This window comes from Mus caroli, unplaced genomic scaffold, assembly GCF_978045245.1.
Source record: "Mus caroli unplaced genomic scaffold, Mus_caroli_1 scaffold_11, whole genome shotgun sequence".
Taxonomy (NCBI): domain Eukaryota; kingdom Metazoa; phylum Chordata; class Mammalia; order Rodentia; family Muridae; genus Mus; species Mus caroli.
This window is the reverse complement of record NW_028227266.1, coordinates 286,431-311,685: the sequence shown is the minus strand read 5'-3', so window position 1 is coordinate 311,685 and position 25,255 is coordinate 286,431. Positions and strand designations below refer to the sequence as shown.

The 25,255-nt window shown below is 39.2% G+C and overlaps 2 protein-coding genes across 3 annotated transcripts in view; one reads left to right on the top strand and one right to left on the bottom strand.

Annotated features, from left to right (window-relative positions):
• The window catches only part of Gucy1a2 (guanylate cyclase 1 soluble subunit alpha 2), a 303,087-nt gene extending 285,924 nt beyond the window's left edge, over window positions 1–17,163 (bottom strand). The window contains exon 1 of one of the 2 annotated variants that reach the window (XM_085844383.1): window positions 16,814–17,163. In XM_085844383.1, coding sequence (XP_085700509.1) covers window positions 16,814–17,110 — 297 coding nt within the window. In that variant the 5' untranslated portion in view covers window positions 17,111–17,163. The remainder of the gene's footprint in view (window positions 1–16,813) is intronic. The other variant, XM_085844384.1, reaches the window with a different exon arrangement.
• LOC147001950 (uncharacterized) lies at window positions 17,109–24,935 on the top strand. Its single transcript, XM_085828229.1, has 4 exons — window positions 17,109–17,171; window positions 17,294–17,808; window positions 19,565–19,666; window positions 24,833–24,935. Exons 1-4 carry the CDS (start codon window positions 17,109–17,111, stop codon window positions 24,933–24,935), a joined length of 783 nt encoding a protein of 260 aa, XP_085684355.1.
• Window positions 24,936–25,255: the final 320 nt, after the last annotated feature.

Sequence of the window (25,255 nt, the reverse complement as noted above, 5' to 3'; positions counted from 1 at the left end):
CTGTGAAGGCTTGATGCCCCATAGTGGCATTTGAGGAGGGGGAGGCAAGAGTGGGTAGGTGGGTGCGTGGGTGGGGGAACACCCTCATAGAAGCACGAGAGGGGGGATGGGATAGAAGTTTTCAGGGGGTGGAACTGGGAAAGGGCATAACATTTGAAATATAATAAAGAAAATATCGAATAAAATAATTTTAAAAAGTGAAAAACTTTGAACAACTTGTACTAAAATGATCTTTCTGTCTTGTCTAATGTAATTTTCATTATACTTAATAGTTACATTAATAATTATACTTTGCATTATTAATGTAGCTATTGAAGGGTAAATATCACAGCACTATAATTGAAATAAGTGGATATCTGTGTCAGCTTGGTGTTTGTGATCTACTTTACCTTGATTTTACTTAATAGTAAAGATTACTAGATTGACAAAGAAATTTACATTTACAAGTTAAGTTAATATTTGATACCCTTTATCTTTTTTCACCTTTGATAGTTTTAATAGGTAATTGATACAATCTAGAATCTCTAGAAAATAAATTTACAATGGGGGATTCTTCAAATCAGGTTAGACTCTGGGGGTTGCAGTGGGGAGATACATAATGTACATTAATTGATCTTTGAAGAACTCGTGTACCCGGAGTGGCATTATTCTCTATGTGAGGGATCTCTGCGTATTAACTTTACAGAAGGGGGTGAGCACTAGCAAGTCTGAATGCAATGTCTCTTTCTTTTTTTTTTTTTTTAAGATTTATTTATTTATTATATGTAAGTACACTGTAGTTGTCTTCAGACACTCCAGAAGAGGGCGCCAGATCTCGTTACGGATGGTTGTGAGCCACCATGTGGTTGCTGGGATCCGAACTCTGGACCTTCAGAAGAGCAGTCGGGTGCTCTTACCCACTGAGCCATCTCACCAGCCCGCAATGTCTCTTTCAAAACATGACTACTTGCTTCAAATTCCTGCCTTTAGTTTCCCATAATGATAGATTCTGACCTGGGTCTGTACACTGAAATCCCTTTCTACTGTAAAGTTCTTGTCATTGTATTGTACTGCAGCAACAGAAATGAAACCAGGGTAAACATAACCTTAAGTGTGCAGCTACTAAAGGAAAGGAGAATGCAAGCAAGAAACATTCATAATGCCAGCCACTAATGAGTCTCCTCCATTGTCCCTCAGGCAAGAGCAGTTAGGTTTGACTTGCTATACATCCACTTTGAGAAAGAATTTTATTTAAAACAAAAAAAAAAAAAGGCAATTTTTCTTTGAGATACATTCATAATGACAGTAAGTTTGCACAAGAGAGAAAAAAAAAAGAGATACTTTATAACTTAATGATACAGAAAGGCCCACAAAGCATTTATTGATATTTGCACCAGGGAGAAACAATAAATCTCTTTTCTCCAGAATTCACACCACAAACTCCCTTATAGCTGTCTGAAGCTTCCAATGGAATTGTAACTGTCTGGAGCTAAGATTTACTGTTTCAGTCTCTGCCTGTCAACCCAATCTCAGCATTATCACTCTCTAAAACAAATGCTTTGGGGGAGCAAGAACCTTTTTGTTGTTGGTTGTGTTGTTTTGTTTTTATAAGAAACAAGGGAGTTTTTCATTACTTGTGGAAATTTTTTAAAAGCTAGAAAGTAAATTTGCTTTCCACAAATTCAAATTAAATGACATTGCTCCACTCAGAATCTAGTAGCAGAACCTTTTTTGTTTGTTTGTTTGTTTGTTTGTTGTCCCTATATAACTAATAGTACATAGACTCACAGTGTTAGGTTTTCAAAAACACTGTAAAAGTAAATCAGGGTTTTATCTGTAAATAAATGACAGAGTTACAATCTGTAGGCATCTGTGTCCTTTTCTTTCTTGGAAATAAAAACCCTCAATAATCAAAAATTCCAAATATTTGATTTTTAAAAATCAACAAATAAAAGCACTCATAAACAAGCAAGCAAATCTCATTTTTAAAAAATGAAGTTAAAAGAAAGCTTTGTGAATGAATTTATGAAATTCCTAGGCAAATGGATGGACCTGGAGGGCATCATCCTGAGTGAGGTAACCCAATCACAAAAGAACACACATGATATGTACTCACTGATATGTGGATATTAGCCCAGAAACTTAAGATACCCAAGATACAAGATACAATTTGCAAAACACATGAAACTCAAGAAGAACGAAGACCAAAGTGTGGGCACTTTGCCCCTTCTTAGAATTGGGAACAAAATACCCATGGAAGGAGTTACAAAGTTTGGAGCTAAGACAAAAGGATGGACCATCGAGAGACTGCCACACCCGGAGATCCATCCCATAATCAGCCTCCAACCGCTAACACCATTGCATACGCCAGCAAGATTTTGCTGAAAGGACCCTGATATAGCTGTCTCTTGTGAGGCTATGCCGGTGCCTGGCAAACACAAAAGTGGATGCTCACAGTCAGCTATTGAATGGAACACAGGGCCCCCAATGGAGGAGCTAGAGAAAGTACCCAAGAAGGTAAAGAGGTCTGCAACCCTATAGGTGGAACAATATGAACTAACCAGTACCCCGGAGCTCTTGACTCTAGCTGAATATGTAGCAGAAGATGGCCTAGTCGGCCATCATTGGGAAGAGAGGCCCCTTGGTCTTGCAAACTTTATATGCCTCAGTTACAGGGGAACACCAGGGCCAAGAAGTAGGAGTGGGTGGAGAGGGGAGGGGGGAGGGGGGACTTTTGGGATAGCATTTGGAATGTAAATGAACAAAATACCTAATAAAAATAAAAAAATAAAAATAAAAAAAAGAAAGCGTTGTGAGACAATCTGATCAACAGGCAAATATACAAAATACATTTTGTTCAAGTCGATAGCTGCTACTAAATGAGGGCTGTAGGCTTCTTGCCAGTTGCTCTTTGGATTTCTTGTTGAGATCATGTGAGACATTTCAAATTCTTGGCCCAAGAAATATCAGTAACAAATATGTATTTAATGATACAATATTTTGTATATAAAAAATTCATTCTTTTCCACTACTATATCATGAAATTTTACTGGTATAACATTATATGAGCATTCAAGGAACACACTCTTAAAATTCTGTAGGTAATTAAAGCCATTCTTTTATATATAAGTCAATAAATCTTGCAGTATGGCTCAAAACACAGTAAAGTAAGCATTTAATAAATATGTGATATAGAAAACATAACAAAACATAACAATTTCAATTATATATTCGCTGTTTACATTGAATTTCTATATTTTTTTGTTTCTAGGCTCTTATTGCTATGTTATTTGGCTCTTACATTCATGTGGTACTCTTAAACATAATTCTCTTCTCACTATACTTACCAGCTTAAAATATGCATTGGTTAAACTATGGTAAATAATAATACATGTAATAATAATAATAAAACATGGAACACAGAAATAGTCTTACTTGATAAAATTCAGCAAAATTAATGCAGAAAAAGAGAAAGTGAAAGTCAAAATGTTAAACTCAATTGTATGTACCCTGTTTGGCCTTGTTTTATCTTCTGTATCACTACCAAATAATATAAAAATTATTTAGTGTTTAACAGTATAAAAGTTATAATTCCTTGTCTCCTAAAATACTTCAAAAGATGTTTCCATTAGTGACCTTCGAACAGTACCAACAACACTACAAAAGACAGAGAAAGAAAGAAAGAAAGAAAGAAAGAAAGAAAGAAAGAAAGAAAGAAAGAAAGAAAGAAAGAAAGAAAGGAGGGAGGGAGGGAGGGAGGGAGGGAGGGAGGGAGGGAGGGAGGGAGGGAGGGAGGGAGGGAGGGAGGGAGGGAGGGAGGGAGGGAGGGAAGGAAGAAAGAAAGAAAGAAAGAAAGAAAGAAAGAAAGAAAGAAAGAAAGAAAGAAAGAAAGAAAGAAAGAAAGAAAGAAAGAAAGAAAGAAAGAAAGAAAGAAAAAGAAAAAATCAACAGAAAGAGTTCTAACTATAGGCAAAGTCTTTAAGGAGATAAGAACAGAATCTGGCCAGGCGTGGTGGCTCACGCCTTTAATCCCAGCACTCGGGAGGCAGAGGCAGGTGGATTTCTGAGTTCGAGGCCAGCCTGGTCTACAAAGTGAGCTCCTGGACAGCCAGAGCTATAAAAAGAAACCCTGTCTCGAAAAACCAAAAAAAAAAAAAAAAGAAAGAACAGAATCTGTGTGTGTGTGTGTGTGTGTGTGTGTGTGTGTGTATTTATAGTTACTTTTGCCTTTGTAGTGCTGTAGATTAGAAGCTAGGGCCTCGTGCACATTAGGCAAGTAATCTACCACTAAGCAATATTTTCAGCATAGCTTTAAAACTGAAAGCTTATAGACTAATATAAGCATGGGCCTACAATCAGTTTCTACCATGTGATGCTCAATATGTAATCTGTTTTGAAAAATAAGAGAAAAACTCAAACCAAAAACAACTGACAAAAAGCTCGGTATGTTGATTCATGCCTTCAATCACAGCACTCAAAATGAGGCAGGTGGATCTCTGTGTGTTTGAGAACAGCCTACCTATTGATTTTCAGGACAGGCAGAGCTACTTACTATTTGTTATAAAATTATTGAAAGATAAATAGTGGTATTTCAGACTTGATTGGCATGATTAAGAAATGCCAAAAGAACTAAAAATAACAGACACTTAAATTTTAATAGTTGCTAGATAGGCAAAATTCCTATCAAATAACTTAGTTGTCATGAAATAAATTGCATAAAAATGAAGCCAAAATCTAGTGACATTGTATTACACTTTTTTGTTGTTTGAGAATTCTGTACATGCATATAATAGGTTTTGATCAAATATACCCTCCATTTCTTCCCCAGAGATCCTATTCCTATTCTCCTCACCACTGTTCCCTCCCAGCATGTATAGCTGCTCTTGTTTTTAATCTACTTAGTTTAGGACTGGAAAGATGTTTCAACAATTAAAAGAATTGGCTGTCCTTGTACAGGATTCAAGTTCCCTTCCCAGTGTCTATATAGAGATTCAAAGCTATCTGTTACTCCAGTTTCAGGGGATCCAACTCACTCTGAACTCTGTGAGTATTGTATGCCACAGTGCACTTACATGCATGCAGACAAACATACACTTAACATAAAAATAAATAAATCATTGTTTATTAACTATATATTCCCACATAAATCTCATTTTATACTTTTTCAGATGCAGGATAAGCATTATTTTCTAATATTGAAGGCAGTTTTGTAAGTACCATTCTTTTTTGTGTGTGCCTATTTTTTTAAATCAGATATTTTATTTGTTTACATTTCAAATGTTATCCCCTTTCCTGGTTTCCTCTCTACAAACCTTCTATACCATCCCCCTCCCACCCTGCTTCCATGTGGATGCTCCCCCACTCATCCACCCACTCCCTCCTCACTGTGCTAACATTCCTCTACACTGGGATATCAAGCCTTCATAGAATCAAGGGTGTCCCCTCACATAGATGCCAGATTAAGGTCCCTTCAGCTCCTTTAGTCCTTCCCCTAACTCCTCCATTGGGGTCCCTGTGCTCAATTACTTTGAAAAGTAAACTGACCTTCTCCCACATGAAAATACATTTTGTTACAGCTTCTTTCATGGTTTTGTTTGTGTGGGTTCACTGTTCTTCAATTCTCTATTATTGATTTCTCACTTTCACTCAGAACTTGTGTATCTTCAAGATATTAGCTGTAACCTCCAAAGCCATTATCTTTAACCACTAGCTTTATTCAAACCTGTAATCCTGAATCTTCAATTTTCTCTTCATTGAGCAGTGTGATAAAGCTGGAAAATCAGTGATTCCAAGCCTTTAATTATCTCACAGTCGTCCACTATTCACATTATCCAAATACAAAATACACAAATCTAAACCTATCCTATCCACTCCACATCATACCTTCCTATTGAAAGTCTGAAAATTTCTGACAGCCATCCATTAGTTAAGAAGAGAGTTCAATGTAAGGAAACCTTATGCTGTAACTACGAACTGTAAGTGACTTATTGAACAAAACAACCATGTTTCTTTATATTTTTCAAGACTTTCTTCTAACTATAAAATAAATACTATACAATCAACTAGTTTCAAATTAGTTGCTAGATTATTCCATTTTGGTCTTTGGAAGGGAGCAAACAGAAACTCTAAGACTGAGTAATGAATGAGGAAATCCTAAATATCTACTAAATAACATTATTTATTAATGCACTAATATTAATTAACATTAATACTAATGCATTAGATTTACATCCAAAAAGGAAGACTAGAAAGTATTTTATGTTGTTGCAGTCCATCATATTTGGCACTCTCATCACTTCCCTATGACATAACCAAACCCTCCTATAAACTGCTCAGACTTCAAACGCGTCTGCTTCGTCCTTCTCTGAGCCATACATTTCCCTTCAACTTAAGCTTCAATTTTATTATCCATATTATGTAGTCACTCAAAAAATATGGAAAACTAATCCTATCTTTTTCCATTCCCTATCTTTAAACTAAAATTTCTAATGATACCATTTTTCCCCAAGGATTCTAGCTCTCCAATGCTATTATGATAGTTATTAATGATTATGAGATAATTCAATGAATTCATATCAGTTTGCACAATAGAATGCTTAATAGCATGGGATTACCACACTCCAAAATAATAATAAATAAAACCATAGGTTGATATTTCTTGCCTCTACCTTATAGCATTACATATATTTTTCAGAGATATGTTGTAAAAGAAAAGATGTGTGCATGTGTGTGTACCTATATGGATATACAAATAGAAAAATCACCTCTGCAAATGCTGTTAGGGTTTTTGAATGAATGATTCATAGGTATAAAACAATGAAGAATGAGAGCATGTTGATTCTTGGCTCACAGAAAACAAGCATATTGCAGTGGGTGGAAAAGAAGTCAATGGATTAATTACATGGTCAGATTGCTGAGGTAATACCGACAATTCTGTCTTCTCTCATGATACGTCAATTCTAAAGCTGTCTACAAATACTAAGCCAACATTGGATCACCATTTATTATGGAAAACTAAATCACGATTTTTCAATGATTGCTTTTCTAAAACTGTAGATATTAGCAACAAATTCTATTTTTGTAAAATTTTGGTAGGTTTGAGAAGTAGCTCCTATACAATGGGTATTTGAACCTCCTATTGCTTTAAATCAGTAGATGTAGTATTCAAGAAAGATATTAACCTCATTCAGAAATGGATTGCTGGTGGGATTGAAAACTGATATAACCACTATGGAAATCAATCTGGAGGTTCCTCAGAACACTAGAAATAGATCTATCTGAAGACCCAACTATACCACTCTTGGAAATATACTCAAAAGATGCCCCACAGACCACAGGGGCATATGTTCCACTATGTTCATAGCAGCCTTGTTTGTGATAGATAGCCAGAAGCTGGAAACAACCCAGATGTGCCATGACAGGAAGCATGGATACATAAAATGTGGTTCATTTACACAATTGAATACTACTCAGCTATTCAGAATGAAGACATCCTGAGTTTTTGCAGGCAAATGGATTGAACTAGAAAATATCATCCTGAGTGAAGTAACTCAAACCCAAAAGGACATGCACTAATAAGTGAATATTAGCAAATATATAGGGAGGAAGGGAGGGAGGGAGGGACCTGGGTGGGAAAGGAGGCAGAGAGTAGAAGAGAGGAACATGATCAGATATTGGGTGGGAGAAAAGGACTGAAGCCCTGAGGGCCAGTAGAAAGAATGGAAACAGGCTACCTCAGGAGGTAGGAGGAGGGGTGACCCTCCAGAATGTACCAGAGACCTGGAAAGTGAGAAACTCCCAGGACTCAAAGAGAGAGACCTTAGATGAAATGCCCTACAGTGGGGAGAGGGAACTGGTAGAGCCCACCTCCAGCAGAAAGACAGGGCATCAAGTGATGGAGGGGGTTGCCATTCCACAGTCAAAATTCTTATCCACAATTGATCCTGTATGAAAGCACTGCAGGGATAAAAACAGAGAAGAGCCTGAGGAAAAGAAGTTCCAGCAACAGACCCAAAGTGAGATCCAGCTCAGGGGAAGACCTCAAGGTCTGACACTATTACTGAGGCTATGGAGTGATCAAAAACGGGACCTATCATAACTGCCCTCCAAAAGATCCAATAAGCAGCTGAAAGAGTCAGATGCACATATTTACACTGAATCAATAGACAGAAGCTGTGTATCCCTGTGGTTGAATAAGGGGAGAACTAGAACAAGCTGAGGAGATGGACGACCCTGTAGGAGGACCAGCAGTCTCAATAAGCCTGGACCCTAGAAGAACTATCAGACACTGGATCACCAACCAGGCAGCATACACCTCCTGATATGAGCCCCCCAACACATATACAGTGGAGGACTGTCTGGTCTAGGTTCAGTCAGAGAAGATGCAGCTAACCCTCAAGAGAATGGAAGCCCCAGGGAGTGAAGAGGTCTGGTGGGGTAGGTGGTGGGAGGGTGGGAACATTCTCACAGAGACAGTTGGTAGAAATGAGGTATGGGATGGGAAACAGTCAGAGGATGGACCAGGAAGGGAATAAAATCTGGAGTGAAATAAAAAAGATAAATAAATTTTGAAAAAAAAAAAAGACTGCTGTTCATATCAAAATTGACTCCACAATAACCCTTTCTCTTTCCTCTACAATCTACAATCTTCCTGTACAATCCCATCCTTTTGGATGTGTATTCTTTCATTTTGATGAACAAGACTACTGAATACAAACACAAAATATCCTCAGGAAAATTTGTAAGATTTCAAAAATAATTAAAACTACAAAAGTAAACAGTCATTAGACATCATAGATAGATAGATGATAGCTAGATAGAATAAATAAATATTATAAATATAGTGAAAGAATATATATATAAACATATATATATATATATATGTATATATATATATATATAGCTTAGTGCTTAATGGAGATATGAATGGCAGTTTCTGCAAAAACAAAACAATATAATTAAAGAAAATAAGATCTGTGCATGCACCCATGTGCAGATTTCCACGTACCAAAACTCTTAAAATATAACTGGACTACTCAGGGAGTTCTCAGAGGAGAACATTATTCATATGTTCATATTAAAGGAATAATTTCTAGAATTGGTCTTCAACAAGTTAGTGTACAAAGTGTAGTGAGCAGAAATCAATTGTCTTTAGGCCATTAAATACAGCCACTTTTGACCATGCATTTTAGTGTGTCTATCAATCATCTTGAGTTTCATTCAGAATTCCCACAGACCTCTCTCTGAAACTTTAAAATTAGACTCTAAACCAGGATTTAAGAAATTGCATGGCAAAAGCTAATCCCAGTTATTCATTGTTTGATAACCTCTAGCTTAAATGAACAATTTCCTGATAGCAAATCTCAAATAAATCTTATTAAGGAAAGATTTCCTTCCTGACCTTTTTATAAGAATGTTCACTGTCTTTCAACTCCCCACAACAACACCAGTGAATCTCTAGACTTCGAAGATACTCCAATACCTTGATTCCTAAATCACTCCATGTTTGGAATTTTCAATTCTACAAGGTTCGCAGAACATATTTTGTATCTCCAGATATATACTGTTGTGATATTTGACAAGTACATGATATTATTTTCACCCCTAGCAGTATGATTTTGGCAACAGTACCTCACTTATTGGCAAACATTTCTCTCATTTGACAGAGAATTGTGTAGAATATGGAAGCAACCCAGACTGGTGGAGTGTCATTTCATTTACCTAAACTCTTAAAATTAAATGGACTACTCAAGAAGCTCTCAGAAGAGAACATCATTTCACATGTTTTTGTAACTATATTCTAATGTTTCTCTTCAAATAGCAGGTATAAGCAAAAATTGTTCAAGTTTACATTCTTGAGATTGGTTTTCACTCTTCAATTTTGGTTTAATAAAAGCAAAAATATGAAACACAATTAGACAATTAATGAAAATATCTATCCATTTCTTTACAGTATATTTTATTGAATACACACACACATATGGTACTAAGTTCTGTGCTCAACACTACAGAAAAGTATCAAAAAGTTGGAATTTAAATAAAGGCTTTGAATTATTAGTTAAATTTCTGCTCCTATGTCACACAAGAGCCTACAAATGAGTCAGTCAGCAGGTACCCCTTGGCATACACTCCCCTATGACTTAAATTTTCTTTTCCTCCATGATGTATGAAAAACTCCTAAATGAAAAATTATACTTTCCTGGTAACCCATGATGCACAATGTAGATATTTAGAGATACTGCATTTATTTTTCCATCATAATCAACAATATGTGTATTTTTATTTTATTTTCAGCTTTGTATAAGAGGACACAAAACAACAGACAAGGACACTGCAAAAGTAATAATGATATAGAGGTGAAATTAAATTAAGAACTTTTATGATGCCTCTCAGATTTCTTCAAGGTAGACAAACTGTACACTAAAACTGAATAAATAATTGCATCATCTCTTCATCAACTACGAATCGATGGTGTTTTTCCCATCGTTCAACTGTATCTTTAAAGTAGAAGCCTGCAACTGAGCCTTTAGCCATGGAACATAGCAACGTGCAGCCAAATACAAAGGATTTAAGCTGATCTTTATTGTATTATCTCCCACCCTCACATATACTGATTAGTTTGAAAGGATTGGATGAGTAATCTTTTAAATTCTCAACAAAATAAAAATAAGTAGTTTCACTTTTTATAATTTTAATTCATTTTCTGTGAAATATTCAAATTGTATCACACAAGATTGTCTTCCTATCAATGCATGACCCCTAAAGGTATTTTATGAATTTCCATACAGCAATTACTGATTTGATAGAAATGTTGGAAAGTGTGGGCCTGAGTACCAGAGGTTTTCCATGGAGATCTTTGTCCAGGCCTGGTGCGTGGGTTCCAGCGAAGGGAAGCCAAATGCAGGCAGGGAGATGAACTCGGTAACTCCAAGCTGCTCTGAACTGAGTTGGGTCGGGCTGGGCCGATGAGATTATCCAGTGAGGAGTGCAGCAGGACCTCAGGTGGCTCTTCAGGAGAGATTTCTTCCCAAGTGATACATAAAGCTCTTGGAACAAAAGACTCAGACGAAGGAGTAGCTCTTGTGCACCTTTAATTCCCTAAATGGATTTATATACAGTTTTGAGGGTGATTCAGGGTTCACCAGCAGGTACCTCTCATTGGCTTGGACTCTTTGGAGAAACCTTATTTGCATGTGGGAAGGCGTGATGTTGCCCCTACTTGACTGATAGACACATGCAACCCCTGTGAGGGCTGTGGGGGTGGTAACTTGGACAGGAGCCAGGGGTCCAGGACGCATGATCCCATGTAGTGGAAATTACCACCCACTGGGTGACACAGGGGTTCAAGACCTAAGCTTGACTGGAGATCAGGCTGTCTGTGCGTAGCCCATTGCCGCACAGGAAAGTATGATGATTTTATACGCTTATGTACACTTATGAGCCAAAGCTAGGAAGATCAAAAGGAGATGCAATTTTAAATTTTCAGACTAACCTTTTGGCTATATAAACAAAATAATGAGATTTTCACCTTTTCATTTTAAAGGAATTAATTCTATAAATTTTTCTAATAAGCAATACTAATAAAATGGAGAAAAAAGAAATTTTGACATTTTTCAAAGCATTTACACTTGATTGAAATTTATGGATCACACCTTGGAACCTCTTAGTGAGTTAATGAAGGTTTAAAAAATATACAAACATACAATAATATCTTGGGGTTTTACGGCTGTGAACTGATGCCATGACCAAGACAACTCTTTTAAGGAAAATATTTAATTGGAACTGGCTTACAGGTTTAGTGGTTCAATATCATCAATGGAGGAGCATGGCAGCATTCAGGCAGGCAGTGAAGGTGGATCTGAGAGTTCTACATCTTCACCTGAAGACTGCTAGAAGACTGACTTCCAGGAACCTAGGACGAGGGTATTAAAGCCCATGCCCACATTGATACTCTACCCCAACAAGGCCACACTTACTCCAACACGGCTACACCTCCTAACAGTGCCACTCCTGGGCAAAGCACATGCAAACCATCAAACATGCTAACACATTTCTCTAAGAAAATATATAAGTATGAATATATTCTATTAATTTTATGACTGTAGTCAATTTGCTTTTAATGTTTTACTGAATTGAACCAGAAAGTTTAAAGTACATAAATTATCAGATATCCTATTTTGCAAACAAATTTTGCACATTTTTCATATTGTTCACATTGTTTCTGAGGTTGGTTTTTAGGGATGATATGTGTCAGGGAGTTATTTTGTGTAGTATTAGGAGAAGCTAAATATATGCTTGTCTCTCTTTGCCTTTTCCTAGGTTTTTACTAATATAACTTTCTTTCCCCAAATAAGGAAACATTATTTGTTTTTCTGCCATATCTAGCATCTTTATTTTACATTTCACTTTCTTGGGATGATTTCTTTCTGTTATAAGTTTTCCTCTCTTGTTTTGTCATCTTTCCATTTATGTTACACTTCTTCCAGATATTCTTCAGAGATCTTCAAAGCTATCTGCAGTGGCTCAACAATGTACAGAACTCTGAAAAGAAACTACAACCTTGAATGGGTATTCCTTCATCTCTCCACTGACAGGCTGATGAGAACAAATCTAACCAATAAAATGAGTTATTAAATCCACTCTTGATACATAGATGACAGCAAGGCAATCAAAGTTCCTACGCTCCTTTCAATGCACATTCCTCAAATTAAGAACTAAAGGAAAAAAAAAAAAGTCCATAAAAGCTGAGTGGGAGCCATTCAGCATCTGCTTCCCTAATACAATACTTGCTACACACTGGAGTCTCAGTTACTGGTTAGATACAATAATTTTTGATGTTTACAACTTAAGAAAGTAATATAAATTTCTAAACAGTTTCCCAATGCAAATTGTATGTTCCATGTTTCATCTGCATGCTGATGATATGATTCAATAGAATTTTAGGCTAAAGAGGAACCTAAGCATAACACTTCCCACCCCAGAAGAGTCCCAAAAAGCTGAGAATGTGCCCAAATGTATGCAAGTGATTACTTGTTCAAAACAAAAAGAATCAAGATTCTTCAGTTTTGGATTGTTTTTTTTTCCAATTTTATCTACGCTATTTTCTTTGTATTATTTGTGCAATATAAAGCTCCCAACTTTCATACCCAACATCAGTGCACCTAGAAATAACTACGAAAATGTCAAAAACTTTGACTATTTAATATACTAGTGGTATATATTCATTTCCACTTTCCTTTACCATTCACTTATTCACAATAAGTGTAGCTACTCCTAAACTAAGTGATGATGGCCTTCAGATATTTTGACAATACTAACTTCAAATACCCCAACAATGGGTATTCTAGGTAGTTGTAGTTATTTTCAGTTGTTTCTCTTTTGTGATGGAATAGATAGCACACATTATATTTCCACAAATAATTCTCGTATTCTTTGTGCAATATCAGAGCTTAATATCCAGTTAGTATAGGAAACTAAAAATATACTGAAACTTTCCAAGGCAATGTCTGTGTTTGTCAAATAAAAGATGGGACTTAAAATGGAAACTGTATGCTTATGACACTAAGTCAACTGTTCAATGAGGATTCTTCTTTTTTTTGTTTTCCTGAAGCCTTCCTTATGCCCCCCCACCACCACCATCCAGGGATCCATCCCATATACAACCACCAAACCCAGACACTATTGCATATGCCAGCAAGATTTAGCTGACAGGACCCTGATATAGCTATCTCTTGAAAGCCTATGCCAGCGCCTGGCAAATACAGAAGTGGATGCTTACAGTCACCTATTGGATGGAACATAGGGCGCCCAATGAAGGAGCTAGAGAAAGTAACCAAGGAGCTAAAGGGGTCTGCAACCCTACAGGAGGACCAACAATATGAACTAACCAATACCCCCCAGAGCTGTGTCTCTAGTTGCATATGTAGCAGAGGATGGCCTCGTCAGCCATCAATGGGAAGAGAGGCCCTTGGTCTTGAGAAGATTATATGCCCCAGTACAGGGGAATGCCGGGTCCAGAAAGCAGGAATGGGTGTGTTGGGGAGTAGGGTTGGGGGAGGGTATAGGGGGCTTTGGGGATAGCATTGGAAATGTAAATGAAGAAAATATCTAGTAAAAAATAAGAAAAAACAAAGGTTATGCTCAATAAGTGAAAGAAAGAAAGAAAGAAAGAAAGAAAGAAAGAAAGAAAGAAAGAAAGAAAGAAAATGTTTGCATCTCACCTGTATGCTCTCAGCACCCACCTGACAGGCCTTTTCCAAAATAAAAGTTAATTGCAGCTTATAAAGAGCATAGACCTTCTGAATTGTTTAATATCACAATTTCTTTCAAATTTCTTGTTCTGAAAGCATTATCTGGGTACATGTTTTTCACATCAGTCACTAAACTAAACCATCAGAAATTATCTTGCCTTTCATTCTCACAGTAGATACATCAGTTATCACTTTATTTTCCCTAACCCTCAAGTGAGTAGTTGACAGTATTCTAAGCAAAATCATTATCAAAGACACTTTAGAAATGTGTAAATTTTGCTTCTCAAGCACAAGGAAAAAAATCTGGGTTACAAGGATTCTTTCCCAATGGGTCACTATATTTAGTTAGATCTTTATGTTAAAAACAAACCTGTTGAAAGACGTATTGATATGTTGCAAAAATGTTGTGTTGTGGACTGACACAAGCCTACATATACACAGCTACTGAATTCTTCTTATAAACAATTACTTGACAATTTGTAATGTTATATACTTCCCAGGCCTACGCCTTCTCTGGGACAAATTTACAGGAAAAATTGAAAAAAGATCAGCCAACCTGATCTTTCTAGATTATCTGTAGGAAGATGTGTTAAAGAGTAAAACACACCAGAAAGAAAGGAGACTGAAAATGTGCTTCAGTGATGAAAGAAACAATTCTCCAATAATACTGATAGCACAGTGATGTCTGTGGCATTGCCTAGACAATGCAGATCCCCAACATCTCACATTTCCCTAGGTCTCTTCTACAGTGAGAGCAAGGATGCTTTCAAAGGGAAAGCTAGGATATGCTAAACAAGATCAATATTCAGATACATTGAGGGAAGTTTAGAAAAAGTTAAAATCAAAGTAATAAGGGTTGCGGAGGGGGGAAATGCAGTGTTTAAAGGGAGTAAAGATTCTTGCTTCCAGTATCTGGATGGACCTCAAAGGTGGGTGCAAATTTGACATTTAGTCTCCTTGTCACTCTGTAATTGAGTGGACTTCTTCAAGCCCAAGTTCACCTAGTCAATAAATGATAAAACAAGAGGCCTGGAATTACAGAAAAAAACATACCAGCAAGAGTGGCAGATAATCCCAGCACTTGGGAGGCAGAGGCAGGCGGATTTCTGAGTTCGAGGCCAGCCTGGTCTACAAAGTGAGTTCCAGGACAGCCAGGGCTATACAGAGAAACCCTGTCTCGAAAAACCAAAAAAAAAAAAAAAAAAAAAAAAGAGTGGCAGAAATGTCTGAGGAGAAATGAGTAAGGGGTGGTATGTAAGAATGCCTAGAACCAGGGTGTACAAGAGGAACTGCTGATGCTGATACTAATAAACATCCTAGAATCAAAACAAGTTTGAAGAAAGTATATGAAGGCATTTATTCATTCAATAAACATAGGAGTGGGTTCCAATATAATGAAAGCATAAAAGAAAAAATAAAAACCGACTTGGGGGGAGGGGGCAGGACAGAAGTGTGGAGAATCTAAGGATGAGAAAGTGAAGGATGAGGTAAAGGTACAAGAGACTTTTTTACAAAGACACTAGGTTTGCCCTGAAAGGAAAAATGAGCCAATAAATTCATAACAAATAGGAAAACATCACAAAGGTTCTGTGGTGTGTGTGTGTGTGTGTGTGTGTGTGTGTGTGTGTGTGTGTGTGTGTGTGTGTAAAACAGCATTAGAGATCTGCACGTGAAAAGACAACTCAGAAAAGTATCTAACAGAGCTTTCCTAAAAGGGGTGGGGGGGATACAGCAGAGACTGCTGAGAGCCTGTGGAATTCAGAGATGCCCTAAAAGGTCACAAATAGGACCAAGAGAGTGTGGGAAATAGGGAAACTAAGAGCTTCCAGGGGCGGGGCGGGGGCCTCTTTGGAATGTTGGAAAGGAAATGCAGAACCAGAACACAGCCTGGGAAAGTTCTGAGCAGAAAGAAGAAGGGGGAGAAGGAAGAAAAGAAAGAAGAAAGGAAGAGAAAGAAAGAAAGAGAGAGGGAGAGAGAGAGAGAGGAAGGAAGGAAGGAAGGAAGGAAGGAAGGAAGGAAGGAAGGAAGGAAGGAAGGAAGGAAGGAAGGAAGGAAGGAAGGAAGGAAGAACAGAGGGAGGAGGGAGGGAGGGAGGGAGGGAGGGAGGGAGGGAGGGAGGGAGGGAGGGAGGGAGGGAGGGAGGGAGGGAAGGGAGAAATAAGGAAGGAAGGGAAGGGAGAAGAAAAGGGAAGAAAAGAAGGAAGGAGAAAGAAGATCGTGAGAGAGGAAAGAGAAGAGAACAGAAGAGAGAGAAGAGAAGCAAAAGTAGAAAAATAGAAAAACAGGTGGCCTGAAGGATCCCTGAGGCCATCAGAGAGGACAACTGTGTAGTTTGATTTAAGCCTGCAGTTGGGGAGCCAGACCTCGGAAAGAGTTGGGTATCATTATTTCCCAGTGTTCCCCTTCTGCCTAACCTAGAGGGCTGTGTCTCCTTAGGGACCACTAAGAACTCAGGGCCAAAGAGGGTGAGGCCGAGTCGCCCCCCAGCGGCTGGGAGCTCCCCCACGCTCCCCTGATAGCCTTGATTCAACTTTACCCATCCCTGTCCTCTACTGGAGCTTGGACCCCTCTTTTCCCAACTCACCAAGGGCGCCGTCAGGAGGCTGATGCTCTCGCCTAGTGAGTCCAGGTTGACCCTTCCGCGGCGTTGGGCTCTCTTGTATTCCGCGGCGACTGCAGCAGAGGCCCCGGCGGCAGAGGCAGCGGGGGCCGAAGTGGCAGCCTTAGCGGCCTCTCTAGAGCCAGGTGGCCCTGGCGGGCTCCGGCTGCCATTCCAGCAGAGCCTGGACAATGGGCACTCCCCTTCCTCCTCCGGGCTGGTCTCCAGGTAGTCAGAGCTCAAAGAGCTGAAGGACTCGGATGAAATCTTCCTTCGAGACATGCTGCTGGAGACACTATTGCAGCTGAGACAGCGGAAGCGGAGGTGGTGGGTGGTGGTGGTGGTGGTGGTGGTGGTGGTGGTGGTGGTGGTGGTGGTGGTGGCGGTGGTGGTGGTGGTGGTGGTGGTGGCGGTGGTGGTGGTGGAGGCGGGGACGCAGTGGCGTGGTGGGACCTGCTGTGGCAGGCAGCTTCAGGAGCGTCGGGGCCGCTTGGCGTTGCGCTCGGGCTCGCCCAGACGCGAGTCCCTGGGGCCGCTGAGCCCCTCCAGACAGCTGTTCATGGCGGGAACTTGGATTGCTGCGGCTCCTTGGGGCCCAGGCTCAGCAGTGGGGCTGGAGATGAGCTGGGGACCAGCCACTGCCGCCTCTGCAGCTGCTGCTCTACAGGCGCAGCCTCAGGGCCCGCCTGTGCGCATCGCTCCCGCTGCGGAGCTGGGGAATCAGGGATTGGGGTGCCGGAAGGTTCCTCCGCCTTGCGTCTAGATCGCCCGCGGCCGCGTCCTCCGCCCACTCCAGGAGCTGCGCCCCTCCCTCCTCCTTCCTTTTTACCCCTCCCTCCAGCGCTGCCTCGGCGGGCGTCACGTGTCCCCAGCATACTCATTGGAAGTCTTTTCCTCTTCTGTCGCCGTGTTTCAGGAGCAACTAGGACACTTTGCTGCTGTTTTTTCTGTTCCCTGCCATTGTGCCCTGATACCAGGGGGTGCGTACAGTAGTTTTCATAGAGCTAAAGGTCCCCAAAGCCCAAATGTCGGGTCCTTTGGCCCCTGAAAAAAACAAAAAACAAAAAACAACAACAACAAAAAAAAAAAAAAAAAAAAAAACAGATGGGCAGTGAACACGCCCAGGATTAGATGCTAGGTTGAGGACCATAGAACTGATCTCCCTCTGAAGAAAACTGACAGCCGGACCTGGAATATTGGGGTCGCTAAACACAGGCGCGCTTGCACGCAAGCGCGTACACACACACACACACACACACACACACACACACCACTTCAAATTCTAGTTTATTTTTGGTCACCCTAACTGCTCCAGGGGAGACACAGGCAAGGGGACGAAAGCTGGGACAGATTGTAGGGATGATTCCCCACCTCTAGCGAGGCAGCGTGGGCAGTGATGCTCACGTCTGCTCCCTGTTGCTTTATTTATGGGAGCTCGGCTGGAGGAGCCGCTCCCAGCTCCAGCTGTCCAAGCTCCAGTGCTGCACAGCTCCGCTTACCACCTGCACCAAGTTTGTCGGGTGGTGACAATGCCGGATCTATTCCTGTGCAGACTCCTCTCTTGGACCTGACCTTAAAGAGCCTGCAGGAGGTTCCTACGTCCCTCAACCACTAGGCTTCTTGTTCAGGTTATGCATTTGTGAAAACCAAGGGCAGAAGGTAGAAAGGGGTTCATACATCATACACCGAGCATTTCAGCATAGCAACTTCATTTTACACTTTGCTTCATTGCTACCAGTCGCAGTGGTGGCCCCAAGGCCCTTAGATAGCTCCAGAAAAGATTATTCTGAAATTTTAATAGACGATGGTAAGGAGGAAGAGGAAATTGCAGTATGCCAGAAAAGGAGTCCCAAGCTTAGCTTCCCAGTGAAAGCAACTGTGCACCTTCCTCTCCTTCCCCTGATCTTAGAAGGGTTTGGGCTTTAACTAGAAGGACACAAAAGCCACAGTGCTTTTATGCATACTTGCAAAGGGTTAATCTGGGTAAAGCAGATCAGCTTAACTGGGCAGAGCGCATTTAAAAACAAAAGAAAACCTCAGAATAATGATTGTTTCTCTACCCCAGTTTGCTTTTAACTAAATCTTCTTCATTGTTTAGGACAACCCATATAAATGTATTGACGTTTCCTTTTGTACTTTGTAAAAATCAGATCTTAAAGAGACATTACAAATATAAAATGACTGTGTACACTACTATTAACTTATTTAAATACATACTTATGTATATTATATATGTACTCCATACATATGTGCATACTCCTTCACAGCCTACAGAAAAAGATCTGAGCTGCATGATTTCATATTTTACCAGATTAAATTCAAGTCTGTGTTTTAAATTTATTATTAACATCATCATTAATATTATTTGGATTGTGTTGCATATTCATGGTTAAGTTCACCATGGCATCAAGTGAACCTATATGTTTGTGTTAAAAAATTAGATACTGGACTGGAAATATGGCTTAGCCATAAAAATTAGACATTAATTACTTGGTTTTGCAATTATAAAATTCTTATAGTTTCATTATTATTAATTCTTTGGGGATTTTATACTATATTTTTTGATCATGCTCAACCCTACACACAGGCTCTTCAATCCAACCACTCATATATCCATTTCCCCACCCTGTCCCAGCTTCCTGTACCTGTTTTAATGTTTTATGGGTTTCTGATGGGTTAATATTAGTGTTTTAGTTGAGATAGAATTATATCACTCTCTTCTTTTCCTTTTTCAAGCTCCTTCAAGCTAGTCTCCCTCAAACCCACGAAATCCATTTTGTACTATCCATATACTCATGGATGTGGATCCATTCGCTGGAGTATGGTGGGCATAACAGGGTCTGTATTGTTTTCTTAAAGAAAACCAATTCTCCCTCCCCTCAAAGCCATCAATATTCCATACCTCCTTAATTACACATAGGGATTTATGAGTCCTTCTATGTTAGAATGTTAATGGGTTTGATCTTGTGCAGGTCTTTTGCAGATAACCATAGGTTCTGTGACTTCATGAATATGGGGGATCTGTCACATTCAAAACATAGCACTCCCTGTCCTCTGCAACCACCCATTGGCTCTCATCCCTCACCAGAGCTATTTATTTGTATAGGCAATGGCAGGTAGCAAAGAAACTAACGACTAATTAAAGAGCAGAGAGTAAGTGTCAGTTGAATCCTCAGCCACAAGTGGGATCTCTCTCTCTCTCTCTCTCTCTCTCTCTCTCTCTCTCTCTCTCTCTCACACACACACACACACACAAATGCACAGAGCTGAGTTAAGTAGATTACAAGGTTGAAAACAGCCATGGCTACAGAGTTATACCATGTCACAGTCTTATTTTTTTAAGTATAGCCATCAATTCTACTAAAAAGTTTCATAGGTCCTCAGTTCTGTTACAATTGATGATTTTTTTTTTTTGAAAATTGCTTTTTCCAGCTTTTGGTTAATAATCGTACTGTTCATCTCAATTCAATTCCTATTTATTTTCTTTAGTAAAGATATTGTAATTGTCAAGTTCTTGAAATGACAGATTTTTACTGTTATTATTAAATATTCTAAGTAGCATTTGCCCTTCTTATTTCTTCAATTAACTATAATTGTACCCCTTCCAAAAAAAAGTTCTAAAACTAGTCTTAATCTTTTGAAAACATATAATGTAATCAAAATCACTAGGAAATTTTTATACATGCATGTCATTATTCTTCTCTATCCTCCCTGTTTGGGCTTCTGTAACCCTGGGAATTAAAAGAGAAAAAAAATCAGACCATTTCCTAGTCATTTAGGAATTGTGAACAACGAATATTTGAAACACTTGAAGGAGGATCACCCATCTTCCTGTTCACAGTGGAAGTTTATTTCCAGAAAAAAAATCTGAATCTATAGGACATTGTGTGTGTGTGTGTGTGTGTGTGTGTGTGTGTGTGTGTGTGTGTGTGCCATTTGAATCAAAGACTCTTACCAGAAGTCATTCAGATGAAGTGGTATCACAGTTTCGCATATAAATTGCCCTGTCTTGATCATAGTTTGCCCACTGACTTTTAAACCATAAACAAATGGAAGTCTAAATATAAGCAAGATACCACCAGCTTTGATTTCAAAGGTTTCTTTGTATTCCTGTTAAAGCGTAAAGTTTAAAACCTATCAATATGAAGAGCTTTGTTCTATATTTGAATTAACATTTTCAAAGAGAATTATAACCTACCTTCCATTTAGAAAATTTGCTCCAGAGGTAGTAAACATACTGCCACTATTTTAAATTAACAAACTCATATTGCAATTGAGTAATCTATGTTATTATTTCAGGAAGGAGAAAGCTGGGCAATTCATGCCCACAAACCTAGCTCCACTGATCTATCATACTTTAGTAAGGTCTTTAAATATTAGCCTAAAAGATAGCAGGTAAAAGTATCCAATATCAAGCCTGATCACATGACTTTGATCCTTAGGACCCATATGGTAGAAAGATCTATCTTGCACAAGCTGTGCTCTAATCTTTACATATATATCATTGGACTCAAGCACCCGTAGACACACAGAGACACATGCACATACACAATCAATCAATCAACCAAAAAATGTTTTAAAAGAAGACTTTAAATCTTTTATCCTGTTGTAAAAGAAAAATACAGAAATTTATATAATTTTTAAATTATATATTTACACATATTTGTAAATTTTGGGTACCTAGAAACTCGTTAAGATTGAAAAATTTTATGGGAAAAGACACTAGAAAGCAGATATACCATTTTAATCAAGATAAAATATAACTATTTAAAAACTCATTTAATTTGATTTTCATCTTTCCCTCAGAAGCAAAGAAAAATTGTACTTGGTGTATTGGTATAAGAAGCACAATCAGGATCTTCTGGCTTTCATAGTCTCTGGTGAAAAGTCTGGGGTAATTCTGATAGGCCTGCTTTTATATGTTACATGAAACTCAAGAAGAACAAAGACGAAAGTGTGGACACTTTGCTCCTTCTTAGAATTGGGAACAAAACACTCATGGAAGGAGTTACAGTGACAAAGATTGGAGCTGAGACGAAAGGATAGACCATCTAGAGACTGCCATCCCGGGGGGTCCATCCCATAATCAGCCCCCAAACGCTGACACCATTGCATACACTAGCAAGATTTTGCTGAAAGGACCATGATATAGCTGTCTCTTGCGAGGCTATGCTGGGGCCTAGCAAACACAGAAGTGGATGCTCACAGTCAGCTATTGGATGGATCACAGGGCCCCCAATGGAGGAGCTAGAGAAAGTATCCAATGAACTAAAGGGGTCTGCAACTCTATAGGTGGAACAACAATATGAACTAACCAGTACCCCCGGAGCTCGTGTCTCTGGCTGCATATGTATCAGAAGATGACCTAGTCGGCCATCAGTGGAAAGAGAGGCCCATTGGTCTTGCAAACTTTATATGCCTCAGTACAGTGGAACACCAGGGCCAAGAAGTGGGAGTTGGGGGAGGGGGGAGGTTGGGGGACTTAAGGGGTAGCATTGGAAATGTAAATGAAGAAAATACCTAATTAAAAAAAATTTTTTTAAAGTGTGAGTTATGCAACGAAAATTTCTATGAACAAAGTAACCATTTGGAAACTTTTTAAAAAATTAATAAAAAAAAAAGTATAGCGTTAAAATTCCTCTAGATTTTAGAAACAAACAAAAAAAAAAAGCACAATCAGTCCTGATTCTCAGATTTTTTTTTTTTACATTCAATGCTCAGAACTTTCGTAATCTTTTTAATCCATCTATGTCTCCAGCAAGAAACCCTGCAACATCTGCATAAATGTTCCCCGATACAGTGTTCTTCCCTAGTACCAGGAAACTCAGGAAAGCTTTCCCTACATTAAATTTGTGCATAAGTCTGGCAGCTCAAAGGAACATATGTGTTGTGTATAGCATGCTCTGTGTGAAATACAGTAGTCAATGAATTCTTAACTAGACCAAGATTTTCTGGATTTCTAGCCTGAAAACCCTGCATGCACATACGCATACCATTTCATTATGGCATAACCTTACGTCCTCATAGTCCTTTATTGTATTAGGATTTGCTTCTTTTATTCCTAGTTTCTTTGCGGACTTTTGCTGTCTTATCATGAGTAGGATATTATTCACCATAACATGGACATACTTGCGTTATAAGTAAAGAAAGTGATATCACTTCTTCCAGCTACACCTGTCAGGAATATGTTAGGGAGGGGCATAATGAATGCTTTTCTATGACAAAATATGCAAGAGCCCAGTCATATGCACATAACTACAATGACTCTAAGTTTATGAGTACATCACCATGTCATGTCTAGAAGACAGTGTTTCACTCCTCCCAAGTCTAGCAGGGGCCAGGAGTACCCTTTCAGTGAATGTCTGAACTATAAAAAGAGATAAATGCATTATTCCATAATTTGAAGCAAAATTAACTACTAAAAGTAGTGTCAAATGTGAGAATGATCTGATTATATCATCTGCAAATAGTCACATGAGAGATAATGTAGTCCATCACTCTATGGTTATATTACAACATTGAATCCTTTAGAGTTAAGGTACTAATTGCTGGAGCACAAAAAATAAAATTAAAAGAATGGGCTGGAATTCAAGTAGAGCACCAAATTCAACATTACACTAATAGTTTCAGAATGATAAATAGTGAATAGATGTTTTGATGCTACCAATAAAATTCAAAGACATCAGGAAAGATGTTATCTAAACATTGATTTTGGCACCTCTAGTAGACTACTCTTTATCTTAAATGGCTTTGTGCTGAACCATGTATAAAGGATGTCCAACTTTCCTTTTGAGATGGAGCCCTTCCATTCAGTATCTCAAGTAAGCTCTGTAGCCTGCTTTAATATGTGGGGCATTAGGCTAAGTAAAGACAGTCTAGTTTCCAGTTGAGCTGGGGTGTGGAACCCCAGGACCCAGTGGTGATAATTCACCTACGTAGGATGGAAGGAGTTCCCTCATGTCTCCTGGAACCCTGGTTCCTATAGAAGGTACCGTCCCCTCAGCTCCCACAAGAGAAGCTTGGTTAGTAGTCACATAGATAATGTCCCAAGCTTCTGACCTAAAGGCTAGACTCCTCCCCAGTTACCTAGCAACAGAAAAGATAGCAGCATATTTTAAGAGGGGCTGTTTGGCCCCTCCTCACTCTCTTGCTCCCTTGCTCTTACTCCTCTTACTCCTCTTACTCCCCTTACTCTCCTCTCTCCTCTCTCTTCCTCTCTCTCCCTCTTATTCTCTAGCCTTTCTTTTCTCTCTCGCCTTTTCCCCTTCTTCCCTCTTGGCCATGGCTGGTCTCTCTCTCTTTTACCTTCTCTCTTTCCCCCTGCCTTTCTATAATAAAGCTCTAAAACCATAGACTGTCTTTGTTCATCTGCACTTACTTTAGCCTGCCTGGGAACCTCTCTCCGTCAGCTCTCTCTCCCATAATCCCAGGGCACAGGGTGTCACCCTGGAGCCCCTTGGTTTCTGGGGCTGCCCCTTGTCCACCCCCACAGCCCCATGGAGTGGGTTCAGTGGCTTAGATGCCCACGGGGGTACTAGTGGAAAGTGTCTGGCAGCCCTCCCCGTGTCTACCTGCCCAGAGCATAGGTGGAACTCTGGTCGTTGGGCCTATCCTCCCTCCCCCTCTTTCCCCAGCCCCTTTTAGTTCCCACAATAATATTCTATCTTTCTAACTCTAAAGTGTGTACTCAGCATTCTTAGCTTTGCACACACTTCACTTTAGCTCATGTCTTTTGCGGCACTAAGTGTAGACTGCACTGATATAGTATTGTGCCTGATCTTGTGGTCTGATCTATTATTCTTACATGTCTAATAACCATAATATTTTATATATTGTTATACGTTAAATGAAAGTAGTCATAATTATATATTATATATGATTAGTATATATTTTTATTTTATTTATTTTACATCCCAACCACACTTTTTCCTCCCTCTTCTGTTCCCAGTCCCTTTCCCACCTCCTCTCTGACTCTCTATCCCATCTTTCTCTGTTTATTTTCAGAAAAGCGAAGGTCTCAGTGGATATCAACCAGCCATTTCAATATCAAGTTGTAGTAAGACTTTGTATCTCCTCATCTTTTAAGGCTAATAAGTCAATCCAGTGAAGAGAAGGGTCCCAAACTCAGGCAACAGAGTCAGAGACAAGAGACAGATCCTGCTCCTACTGTGAGGAGTCCAATCAAAAGATTAAGCTATACAACTATAATGTTTGTAAAGGGGCTAGGTGAGTCCCAAGCAGACTTTCTATTCAGTCTCTTTGAGTCCCTATGGGCACTGGTTATTTGATTCCTTGGAATTTCATGTGAAGTCCTTAACCCCTCTGGCTCTTAAAATCATTCCTTCCCCTCTCCTGACGAATTCCTCAAGCTCTGCTTAATGTTTGGCTGTGGGTCCCTGCATCTGTTTCCATGAGTGGCTGGGTGAA